This window comes from Mastigoproctus giganteus, chromosome 2 (assembly GCF_048544385.1).
Source record: "Mastigoproctus giganteus isolate SK-2022 chromosome 2, ASM4854438v1, whole genome shotgun sequence".
NCBI lineage: Eukaryota > Metazoa > Arthropoda > Arachnida > Uropygi > Thelyphonidae > Mastigoproctus > Mastigoproctus giganteus.
The window spans coordinates 152673522-152686667 of record NC_143576.1 but is presented as its reverse complement, the minus strand read 5'-3'; the positions used below and the strand labels follow the sequence as shown (position 1 = coordinate 152686667).

Sequence of the window (13146 nt, the reverse complement as noted above, 5' to 3'; positions counted from 1 at the left end):
TAGGTTTGTCTACTAGAGTGATCTTAGAATACATGCCACAGGCTAAAAAACTGACAAAATTGTGATCCTCACCGGAAATGCCCGCAGACATTTCCATCTGAGCCATCATGTCCTTGCACTTTGTATATTCTAAGTGGATACTGTAACAACCATTATTTAAGCAAAATTTGAACTTTAGGAAGATTATAAAATTTAAATTTACAATATGTTACAGAATTTAAATTAAAGTATTACAGAAATTAAAACTGTTAACAAAACTTTAACCATTAGTGAAATTAAATTTAAACTACTGAACAAAAGTTAAGAAGTTCATGCCAAAATACCAATAACAAAGGCTATCTGAATATTAAGCTGTAGCTTTCCAAATACTTATCTAAATACAAAAATAACTTACCTACATGACTATAGGAATTCTAACTATATATTAACTACAGTTTAGCATAAAAAAAAAAAATCCATCAAAATTATTTCAATAACTAACCTGCTATGAAGAGATACCAAAATGCACAGCCACACAATATAGTCTCATTTCCAGAATCAATACTAATACTAAAAGAAAATAGTACCTACTGTACAATAGGGAGTGAAGGGTTCAGCCCCAAGTATGATTTTAGTTTGAGGTTTTTTTCTGGCAAAGTAGCAGGGAAGGTCCTAATTTTCTGTGGGGGGGGACTTAAAGAAAAGCTCTCTTTAATTCGATTAGTTTTGTTATGGATAAAGTTGAAGGAATAGTTATTGTTATTGAGAACAGATAATTTAATTGTATTTGATTTTACTAAAGGTTTCTCAACTGACCAAAGTAAAGAGTTGTACTGATCAAATGAAGTCTGGAATAGTCCCTCTCAGTCGGGACATATCATTCCATGATGGCTGTTTGGTCTTTGCATGTGCCTATATCATTTTACTGTTCAAGCTTCCAAGAGAGTCAATAGCACTTCTCTGGTAACTCCTTTTTTTTACAATGTAACTGTAGCATTCTGAAAATTCCCATTTAAATTATATAAAATACAGATAAATTGGGATATAAAAAAACACAACAGTAACTCAGATCATGATGCATCTTATGTATTGTCTCTAAACTGTAGGAGTTCCAAAGCAAGGCAAAACTTTGAAATTCCTTAGTGAAGAACCGACAATCTCCAACTAAAACTGGTTAACTCAGTACTACGTGGAAACCATGGAAAAATTTTATCCAGGATCCTTTCCATTCAGCAGGTAAGCTATTAATGACTAAGCTAGAAGTCTGCAAAACGATAGCTAAGAACAATTATTTCTCAGATTACAGTAGTAACTTTGGGGCAAAATATGTATTTGCCACCAAACTGAATAAAATTAAGAACAATTTTAAATAACAGACTGTTTCTTTTGATCAAAATGTGGATGACAGATTGATCAAGCATCATTATTTAAGCAAATATTAAATATACTCAGTTTTCAAAATTTAATAGGAAAATAAAAACTTACGCTTCCTGAGAGGTTTCCCTTTTATCCATCTCAGGGTGAAAATTATTCCTTCTAATCACATCTGACTTAAAAAAATAAATAAATATGAAGTTATGGTACAAAAGAAGAGTTCAAATGAATAATATCAAATTATACTATTAATTTTAATATGTGAACAAACTCACTAGCATGGCAATATATTTTTTATTAGTTAAAAGCTTTTACTACATTTACTTATATATTTACTACATTATACTAAATTTTCAAATGTGCTGCAGTGTTCCAAAAATATTTTTATCTTCCTAAAAAATTATTTTAGGATCTTTATATATTTTTATAACTCTGCCTTCAGTCTCACAGTGAGTTGAGACAGAAGGTGTGGGGATGGAGGGGGAGGTTTCCCAGTTGTAACCTGCATGGGCTAGATTAACAATTTATAGATACCCCAGGAAGGAATAAGTGAGCCTCTTAAGAAGTATGTGTATGTGTCGGTGTGGGTGGGTGGGTTTGGGAAAATACAGTATGGTAGAGGTAGTTCCCCCCTCTACCCTATTAAATAACTAAGTTGATCCCCTATACAACTAAAATTTAAATGAATAACTATGAATGCATTGTAGAGAAAGAGAGAGAGAGCGCCAATTTTGCTTCCAGGGTTTATTAAATTTGTATTAATTATAATATTGTATTAAAGGTTTTTTTTTTTTTTTGGAAAACATTACTCAAGTTTAGAGACTCAAAAACTAACTGCCTTCTCAGCATTCTTCGTTCACTTTGTAAATTTAAGCTTAACGTAAAGATTTTATATTAGTTAACCTGCCTGTACAATTACTTTTTTTTTCAAAGATTATATGCATTACTTCTATATTAACATAAAAAGTGAATTTACTATAGCTCCTGGTACAATTCTTTAATCATTAATGTATTTATAGCTTGACATTAGACACTATGGAACTGTATCCTTATACTTTTGTACACTAATTTTTGCTAGTGCTGAATTCAAATAAATAAAAAAATGGGGGGGGGGGTTGTTTGTTGTTTGGTTTTTTTAGGAGCATTAGCAACTAAGGCCATATTGCTCTGGGATATGCGGTAGTCATTCCATTCAAATGTTGTTTGGTAAGTGGTGTGTCACAGTTGGTGCACCAGGAACACATTCTGTATGTGTATGCACAATCCATCAAAATGTCAAGTTAATGCTAGCAGCAAGTCCTGTTGAATGTGATTACAAGGTTCTCATTGATAAAACAGTCTGTGATTTGGAGTCAAAAGATTGTATGCTTCATTGGTGTGAAAAATGTTCAGGAATAGATGAATTTAAAAAGTTTCTAGAGAATATTTTTGAAAACAATGAACCAGAAGATATTATTGAATTCAAGCAATGGGTATACACGGACAGAGATACACTGGACACAAAGAAATTAACAACAGAAGATTTTATGGAAGAGTTGAGTACAAAGATATTTAACCTTTGCTGTCATCACTACATTGCTAAACATCAAAGCTACCATTTGAAGTCAACAAAGGAAAGCCTAATGACAGGAGAATTGATCATTAGGGAGAATAGCCAAGCTACATTGCATCCATTTGTCATTTATTACAAAGATGTTGAACTTCAGAATATAAGTTTCTGCATAATCAGTGACTGCCTTCGACATGACACAATTGCAGTGCATGTTTTTCTAACCAACTTAATTGAATATTTGAAGAGTTTCATGACAGAAATCAGGCACATTTACTACTTCGGTAATGGTTCTGCAGCTCAATACAAGAATTTCAATAATTTTATTAACTTGTGTCATCATCAGAAGGATTTTGGATATCAGTGCTGGATGGAATTTCTTTGGCACTAGCCATGGCAAGTCACCATGTGATGGAATTGGTGGAACAATAAAACAATTGGTAGCACGTGCAAGTCTCCAACGCCCAACTGAAAACCAAAACCTGTTTTGTGACAAGCATGTGACTGGAATAAAATTCTGTTTTGTTTCTAAAGAGGAAATTGAGCAAGTAAGGCCATTTCAAGAGAAAAGATTCACAGACGGTCATACTATAGCTGGAACAAGAGAAAATCATCACTTCATTCCTATTGATGCAAGACAGATTCGTGTTTGCAGAGCAGAAACGTAGCTAGGTTTTCGGCACCCTTGGCAAATTTGTGGCTACGTGCCTTTTTTCGATAATTGGTAATTATCGAAAATTATTTCACTTTGTACTTTTTGTGCTAACAAATTAATAAATTCATTCTGAATTTATTAATTTTAACTGTAGATAAATAATTAGTGTGGTGTTTAATATGCAACATCAAATTGGTTGACAAATTTTATGAAGTTTAAAAATACGCCACAATTTTTTTCCTTCGGTATCGATATTACTAGCATGTCCACGAAATGACAAATTATTTTCAGCACAGAACAATATTTTCAATATATGATGCCATTTCGAAATTTCACTTCTTAGTGCTGCTTCTACAGCGTCATCAATTAGTCCACCTTTTTGAAGACCCTTTTCTAATAATTTCCATTTTGTGAAATTGTTTATGTGTTGTAATGAATTCTCATGAAAAAGAACGTTTGGGCTTAGATGTTTCCAATCCTTAAATCCATCTGAGCTGCAAAATGGAACGTTATTTGTGCCAGATACAAATAAGAGGCACGGAAAACAATATATGCATCTTTGTTTTTGCAATAAAATAACTATTTCCTCTCTTTTTATTTTCAATACCTTCATTTTTGTATTTCCACGAATTATTGAAACATCAGCCATTAGTGACAGGTACATATTTAAGACTATATGTTCGGGACCCTATTGCACCATAAGAGATCTGTTTTTGTGGGTATTAAAGTTCCATGTGGTCAGATCATTAAAATTCAGACTTACATGTTCCATATGAATATATTTGCTGCCATCATTTTCTTCTGTCAACTGTTGTTGGTTATTGTCCACACTTTCTAATTCTTTTAAAAGAACTTCAACTGTTTGAGCTTTTTCTTGGACTCCCATTTCAGTGGCATCATCATTTATTTCATCTTCATTCGAGGCATGTTTATTTTCTTTGTCACTTTCAGGTTTGGAGTGGCTTATTGTAATCCAGTTTTGTAAACTAGCAGAATGTTTTTTTCTAATTTCCTCTTTATGCAGTCTTTCTACGTGGCACTGATGTCCGCTTTTTTCCTTTGGTGGCATGTCTAAAATTAATTTGGCCTTTGTTTTATTTAAATTATAAATCACAATATTCACGATTACCTGTTTATATAGCAATCTCAAAAGCACTATAACTTATAACTTATTCAGTTTGTACACAATGCGTGAATTGCAAACTACTATGCATTCAAGCATGCGCTGATGAAGCGATCGCCTGATTGGTTCCTTCAAAGTTACATTCTGGATAGCAAATAGATCTATGATGCTATGCAGTATGTACTCAGCTGTAAGGATGCATGCAGGCTTGAATCGCTGTGTGAAAATTAATTTTCACCATCCCTGTGCTGTCATCTTGATTCAACATCATCGAGGGGTGCCATTTCGTCAGCTAGCCTCGGGTGTCGAAATAGCTTGGCACTGTACTGATGTGGCCTGTCAGTGGCGTCCTTCTCCTGTTGCCGCCCTTGGCACCTGCCCCAATGTCAAGGTGTTCCTACGCCACTGTTGCAGAGTATCAAATGACACACCATTATCATTTGTAGCTCATGTAGATCAGACTAGTGAAACCAATATTCAACGTGCCAATCATTAATTTACAAACCTGGCCAATACATTGCCTGTATTTATGACAATAATTGGTAGATTGAAAATATTTGTGAAATTTCATTTAAAGAACATTATGTATTGGTAAATTTCATGCATCCTCATGGAGCAGCTCACTCATTTCACTGGCCTGCTAGACAAGATGTCTGCTGGACTCCTGAACAACAAATTATTGCCAATCTTCCAGCTCCAAAAACAACAACAATGGGATGACAATATAGCTTGCCTGAAGTAGTATTATCAACCATCAATGAAAAATTCCAGTCCATTACAAAGTAGTGATTCAATATCTTCACACTCACTTGCTTATTTCAATTGTATTGTGTTTTAAATAAATTTTGTTGCAGTTATAACTTCTTTCAACCTTAGAAACCAATAGAACATCATCATTATGCTTGGAATCCTGAATAAAGACCACTTTTCAGGCTTGGAAACTTGCACTAAAGAAACCCATGCAATTTCTTTTCTTGCCATTTGCACCCCCATTGTAAAAAATACAGATCTTTTTATGCATTGGCAATATATCCTTTTTCCTTAAACCAAAGGGCAGAGTAATTGCAGAAAAGTTCACTCTTGTAAATACAATAATTCTGTCCTTATTGAGATGTGAAACTTCATCAAATAAGTATGCAAATACAGTAAACCCCCGCTATTCGCGGGGGTTACGTTCCTGAGAAATGCCGCGAATACTGAGTTATGGCTCCCATAGTAATAAAGGGTTCCGTTCCAAAGTATGAAATATATAAGAAAAACTAGTCTAAAATTTTGTCTATGTATGTATTATATGTACCTTCATAATATGACTATGTACATAGACAGTACATAGTGAAATGCAAGCATATGGCATCGAAATGAAAATAAGAAACAATTTAATATTAAATGTAATATTTATTAGAAATTTCAAACAAATCTTTCAAACCAGCGTCTTTGCTAGCTAAAAAACCTATCCCGCCAGTGATATCACCAGTTTCGCTAAAGCGCTGATAAGGAGTTTTGCGTTTTCACGAATGATGAGTGAATTTAACGGAATTTTATTTTGAGTTCGGTCTTCTATCCACTGATTTAAAGCTTTTTCCATTTTTTCTAATTTAACATCACGAGTTACAGAGCAAATTTTTGAAGCAATTAGCGCATTTTCACGGACACTACGGCGGATTTTTTCTTCCGATTTCTTGATTGATCGTACCGTTGACTCATTGATTTTATAATGTTTTGCCACTGAGGAGACACTTTCACCATTAGAAATTTTATCTAATAACTCAATTTTATTCGCTAATGTCATCACCTTCTTTGATATTTTCACATTTCTCTTGTTATTCGTAGTCATATTTTTGTACGGGTTAGAAAAATATAAACGGCAATAAAGTCACTTTCTTCCGTTAACACACTCGAAAAAGTCTGTTTTACACTGCAAAACGGTAGATTTATCACTTTTGAAAACATATCAATTTATAAATTGATAAATTTATTCAATTTATAAGCATATAAATTAAAAGCAAACGACGAAACCTTCCATAACAATCGCATAACACATATTGAACAAGGATTAGCAAGAAACATTCACGCTCGCGATTTTGTCACCTCTCTCCCCCCACCCACTGAGCGCTGTTTTGACCGGGAAAGATAATTTTAGCCACACCCATATTTTTTTTATGGCGGAAAATATTCACGGCGCTTTAAAATTCACATTTTTTAGGTTTCATTTTATATTAAATCGGCAATCGCGAATACAGATACCGCGAATAGCGGGGGTTTACTGTATTATGTGGAAAATATAAAATGTTTAAGGCCATTTTTTAGGCCTTAAGTAGCAAGACACAAAACTGAAAAACCACGATTCTTATTGCTTAAAACCTGCTCTTTCCAATGGTAGCAAAAATGGGAGAATTGAAGGTGTCCCACATTAAGATATTTGCCTCTAAAGTTAGGTCAAATTTTGGGTCTATCTTTGAAGGGAAATATCTCAGCCAGCAAACAAGTATAAGAGCTCGTATTTAGTTAGGCTGAATTCATGCAGATGTTAAATGGAATGACCGAAGAAGAAGGTACCAAAGGTTTTTATTTCAAAGTTATGACTTTCAAAAGTCTTGCTTAAATTTTTCGCGACAAATTTTTGGTGCCAGTTTTAGACCGCATTGTAAAAAATGTGAAGTTTTTTGAGTTTGGACACCAAATGTTTTGCATTCTCTGGCAAAAGTTAACTAGGTAAAACAAGTTTCAGAGCACTACCTCTCAATGTTGTACAATAGTAACACTTAAAAAACTTTGAAAATTTTTTGCGATTTGCTCCACATAACACAGGTGCTGGTGCCTCAAGCATATTATATTTTGAACTGAATTTTTGTACAGCTTCTTTGGAAACCTGTTTAAATATCTACACCAAGTTTCAACTAAATTGAAGATGGTCAAGAATGGACCATCTTCAAAATTAGGCCACTTGACATGGGATTATCCTCAGAAGACAAAAGAAACTAGACTGAAAATGTGCTGTGAGGTGAAAGACTGATCAAAAATGGGATGGAGGGAAAAGTTGTGAAGAAGCACAAAGGGAGTTTGAGAAAAACTAGGTTAGATGATTTGAGGGGGAGATGGTGGATATGCAGAGACAAAGAGTAGGGCACCGAGGATAGGGAGATAGGGAAAAGTGGTTGATGAGTGTATGCCTCCTGGACCTGTTCCTGGCAGAGTGCTGAGGTATACATTGGAGAGAGAGAAAAAAGGGGGGAGGGGGAGAAGCTCATGCTCATTTTAGAATCAAGAACATATCCACTAGCCAACTTAAAATTACTAATATTTTTAATTGAAGAACAAGTGAAAGCTTCTGCACCTACAAAGGCATTATGAATAAATGCTCTTGATTGGTTTGTGAGTCGGAAACAATATTTTATTTTTATACACTGAGAATGAATGTCCAAATTAAGTGTTCAACAACTGAATGTTAAATAGGAGAATACCTCAAATCCAGACTCAACCACATTTAAGTGGCCTCATTATTAAAATAAACTAAAAATCTTCTGGAAAAATTAGAGGAAAAAAAAGAAAACAAGTAATATAAAAAAAATTTTTTTTAAGTCAATTCCTACTTAGGTCAACAAAGAAAAATTTTATTTTAGTTACTTTTTATTAAATAATTGCAATTAATATAAATATGTATATACATATGACAGAATCACAATATTAAGTGGCAAAATAGAAAGTGAATTTCCTTGCAATTTTCCATTTTCCTTTCTATATATGGTGTTGGACTATTATTTTTATTCACATTTTTCATTTTCCATTTTGTTCCCTCCTTGACTCAGACTAGAACCCAGAATGAAAAAGAATCTGAAAAAGAAATTTTTTTCCAGCGATCTATACGCTTCGCCACTGACGGTATTTATTCCTAAATTTATATCCCGCTAAATATCTTATATAAGAGAAATTTTTTTCTCCCATATAAAACTAAAATTAATTAATTAAATTTAATTAATGAATTAATATTTGAAAAAACTGTATTAACATCAAGTGTCATCCACTACAAGTTTAAAAAAATGTATTTGAACTTGAGTGGATGAATAACAAAAATTTATCAAAAAATTATTGATTTTCGCAAGAACTGAATTCGCATTCTTCACCTTCACGTGAAAAATACTGAAATCCTTGCATTTTACCGATTGAGCTACTGCCTGTTGATTTCAATTTTATTCCTAAATTTATATCCTGCTAAATATCTTATATAAGAGAAATTTTTTTCTCCCATATAAAACTAAAATTAATTAATTAATATTTGAAAAAACTGTATTAACATCAAGTGTCATCCACTACAAGTTTAAAAAAATGTATTTGAACTTGAGTGGATGAATAAAAAGTATTTTATTAACGATTGAAAATTTGAACAAGATATAGGGAGAGTGTGAACTAATAGTAGGAATTGAAAAAGAAAAGCCTTTTACAAAAGCTCATAACTGTAAATAATTATAAGCTTAATTATAAATAACAGTTACCTCATCATTAGACTTTTCAACTTGTTTACACCTAATTTCCATAGCTTTCTGGAAAACATAATCATCTTCAACAGTTTTTCTTATCACTGACAAGTCATCTAGCGTAAATGAGCTGTAGAAAAGGAGAGAGATGGAAAAACGAATAATAATTTATAATTCCTAACCTACTGATAGAATAAGCAAATTCAAATATCAAAATATATGTAATATAAAGTACACCATCCCCAACTAAACACTATATTCTTTAAAAAAATTTTGTAGGGTGAAATCGTGTTAGTCAGATGCAAATCTTCCATAAGAAATAACAAATGGGGAATGGAATCCAGTACCTTAACCAACCTGACTAGCATATTTTTTAGTTTTTATCCTTTATTATAACTACTCTGGTCACTGCTCTGTGTTTTTACTTGTTTGTGTATATTTCTTAAATAATAACTCACTTTCAGAAAAGGAAAATGATAAAAGTAGAAAACAAAAAAAAAAAAAAAAAAAAATTAATATATGGTACTGTTCACTTACATTGATAAAATTTTTAGCACTTTTAATTACTGTTAATCTTTTTCAAATGACATGCATAGGGGGGGGATTCTTCATCTGAAGCTGTATGCATACAGTTTCAGGTCAAGGTATACAACTGTAGGTGTGTCTGCTTTTCTCTTCTCTCCCAGCAATACATATTAAGGGTAGAGTACATTGCTTACACCTCTTGAAATTTTTGAGTGCTCAGTTTGGCAATCACATTCCAAGAATTCATTTAAAGTTTCTTTGTCATATTGATGTTTCTCATCAAAACATTTGTCGTGCTCTCATAAATATTCTTTCTCAAATATATCTAATCCTTATCGAGTCCAAGTTCTTCGTACAGCTGTACTAAATCTTGATTCAGGAGTTGTTCTTTGTAGAACTCCAACACCCCACCATATCTGCCTCCACTTCATTGTGTACAATTTCTTCAGCAATTTTTATGATACATTAGTGGTTTTCAACCGGGGTGCCGCAACAACATTCCAGGGGCGCCACGCAATTTGGGCTTAAGTTACTTAAACTTTTTTTTTATTTATATGTTTATTTCGTTATAAAGAGGTGTACAGTATCTTTTTAATTTTGTGGTGATCTATAATTGTTTACTTAGTTTACCTCCATATAAAGAATAAAATTATTATATACTGTACATATACAATTTGTGTTATGAAATTGTAATTTTTATAATAATAACTAACATATAACATTTATTTTTAACACACACACAGAGAGAGAGAGAGAGAGAGAGAGAGAGAGAGAGAGAGAGAGAGAGAGAGAGAGAGAGAGAGAGAGAGAGAGAGAGAGAATCGGATCTAACAGGCAGAAAATTAAGTAGGGGTGCCGCAAAATAAAGTAAATTACTTAGGGGTGCCGTTATTAAAAAAAAGATTGAAAACCACTGTGATACATCATCATGTATAACTGAGACGCCTCTTGCACTGCCACATTTAATAGAAAGATTTTAAAAATTGCATATTACAGGCTTAAAATAATTCACTTACAGCTTTGAAAGAAATGATTTCACTGTTTCCACATTTGGTGTGATTTCACTGCTTTTCCTTTTATTCTGAAATATATTTAACAAATTCTCTTATTTAAAATTTAAAACACTGCAATAAAATTATCCAAAAACATGGAATTAAAACAAATACACTGAATTTCATTTTTATAAATATGATTTTTAAATGGCGATTCAGCAGAATCACCAAGGCTAAACAGAGTGAATGAGGAATTAGCATTAGTATTAGTGGTGGTATATGTTGCAAGTAAGCAAATTTATATCAGCATGAAAGAAGAAAAAAAAAAAAATAAATAAATAAAAAATATACCCTTACTGTTATTATTGCCAGCTATTTATGCAAGAAAGCAAGTTTATATTGCATCCATTGTTGTTGTTTGTTTGTTTTTTATTGGTTTTTAGGAGCATTAGCAACTAATCTAAAAAAATCTGACTACTTTTTCTTTTAAATTATTTAGACTAACCACATACACAACACAAAATGAGAGTTTGTTCCAACAAACAAACTACCTGGTGGCTGAAGGCAAATTCCTACACATCTATCTTGACCATCCTTCCTAAATTTATGTCCCCTCATGTGTATAATCTCAGCAGGAGGAAGGATGTCATTAGCATTTAGCTTACTCAATCCATAATCCATTCCCCACATCACCTGACCATCCCCCTCTAATAATTTTTCTAATTCTTCCTTAAATTTATTAAAGACACCCACTTCCACACCACCAGATTGAGGTTGTTCCAACTATAAACCATCCTTTCTCAATTTAAATGTATACCCTCATACGTGTTGTCTAAGCAAAAGTAAGGATCCATTCAAAGCCTTAAATGCCTGTCACATCTTGCAAGTGCCTGGTTTTCAGATGCTGCAAATTCCGTAGCCAGGTGGCCAGGAATAGCAGTGCGTAACACACGTTTCTTGATTAGACCCGGGTTCGAGCCTGTGACCACCAAATACGGAGGATGCGGAAAGGTCAGGGAATGACTACCGCATATCCCCAGAGCAATATGGCCTTAGTTGCTATGCTCCTAAAAACTAAATAACAACAATAACAGCTTCAATTTGCAGAACTTAAGCTTTTCTTGGCAAGAGTGTCCTTTTGTTCCCCTTACTAATCTGGTTGCTCTTCTCAGCACCTGTTCTAACAGATCCACATCCTTCATAAAATGAGGCTTCCAGAACTGCAACATCTCCTTATCCCTACTGGTAAAATTCGCATATACAGTCATCCCTCTACCTGTATAGTTTTTATTGTGCGGTCAGGTATTTATACCAAAATTTTAGATTGTGCGGCAAGTTTTGCTACCTGCACAATTTTTGTTTACGAAGCTTCAAAAATAGGAACAAAGAGCAGATTTCGCAGCTAACGTAGGATAACTGATGAAGGAGAAACACATTTTACCACAATAATGTAAAACCCCACAGAATTCCAGCTGTCAGTATTATTGCAAATGCAATAAGGTCGAGTTTACTACCTGTTTATTAGTATTAGTATTAGTAACGGCCGCATGGTGCAAGAAAGCCTATGGCTTATGCTGCACCAGCCCAAAAAAAAAAAAAAAAAAAATCCAAACAAAACAATGATAAAAACAAAAATTAAATAAATAATAATAATTAATAAATAAATAAAAATAATAAAATGAAATAAAAAGGAAATTAATCCTATCATCCTATACGCTTCCCTTACCCGAAAGTACTACCCAGTTGACCTTTGAATTTCCCCAAACTGTCGGCTTCTACCGCCCATGAAGGCAACTTATTCCAGTAATTTATAACTCGCTGGATAAAATAAAACTTCCTGCAGTCCAATCTAAACATTTCCCCCCGTAACTTGAATTTATGTCCCCTAGTTCTAGCATCATTTATAATCTTGAAAATTTTGTCCTCATTCATTTTACTGATGCCTCTCAGAGCCTTAAACACCTCAATCAAATCTCCTCTAAGGTGTCTAGTTTCCAAACTCTGCAACCCACATATTCGAAGTCTTTCTTCATAAGGACGCCCTTTTGCCAATCTCACCAGGTGAGTTACCCTTCTTTGCACCCTTTCAAGAAGCTCGATGTCTTTCTTTAGGTGCGGTCTCCATACTTGAACACAGTATTCCAAGTGTGGTCTAACATAAGCCTTATATAATGGGATTATCACGTCCCTATCTCTACTTGCAAAAGTTCGACAGATCATCGATAGGACACCATGGGCCTTCCTTGCAACCTGTTTACAATGCTCAGAGAATTTCATGTCTGACCGTATTGTAACACCCAAGTCCCTTTCCTCCAGTACTGGGTTTAGTTGAACTCCACCAAGTGAATAAGTTATTTTGGGATTACTGTTTCCCAGGTGTAATACCTTACACTTTGTTGGATTAAAGCACAGCTGCCATTTTTCTGACCATTCTTGAAGTCTATCTAGGTCTCTCTGAAGAAGCTCAGCTTGACAGT

The 13146-nt window shown here is 33.7% G+C and overlaps 1 protein-coding gene across 3 annotated transcripts in view; it reads right to left on the bottom strand.

The window, feature by feature from the left end:
• The window catches only part of LOC150089668 (uncharacterized), a 316209-nt gene that overhangs the window by 192957 nt on the left and 110106 nt on the right, over positions 1 to 13146 (bottom strand). For all 3 annotated transcript variants that reach the window (XM_090368725.1, XM_090368724.1, XM_090368726.1), the window contains exons 4-6: positions 10694 to 10758; positions 9171 to 9282; positions 1465 to 1529 (exon numbers count right to left, since the gene is read on the bottom strand). In XM_090368725.1, the coding sequence (XP_090224851.1) occupies positions 1465 to 1529; positions 9171 to 9282; positions 10694 to 10758 (242 nt within the window). The remainder of the gene's footprint in view (positions 1 to 1464; positions 1530 to 9170; positions 9283 to 10693; positions 10759 to 13146) is intronic.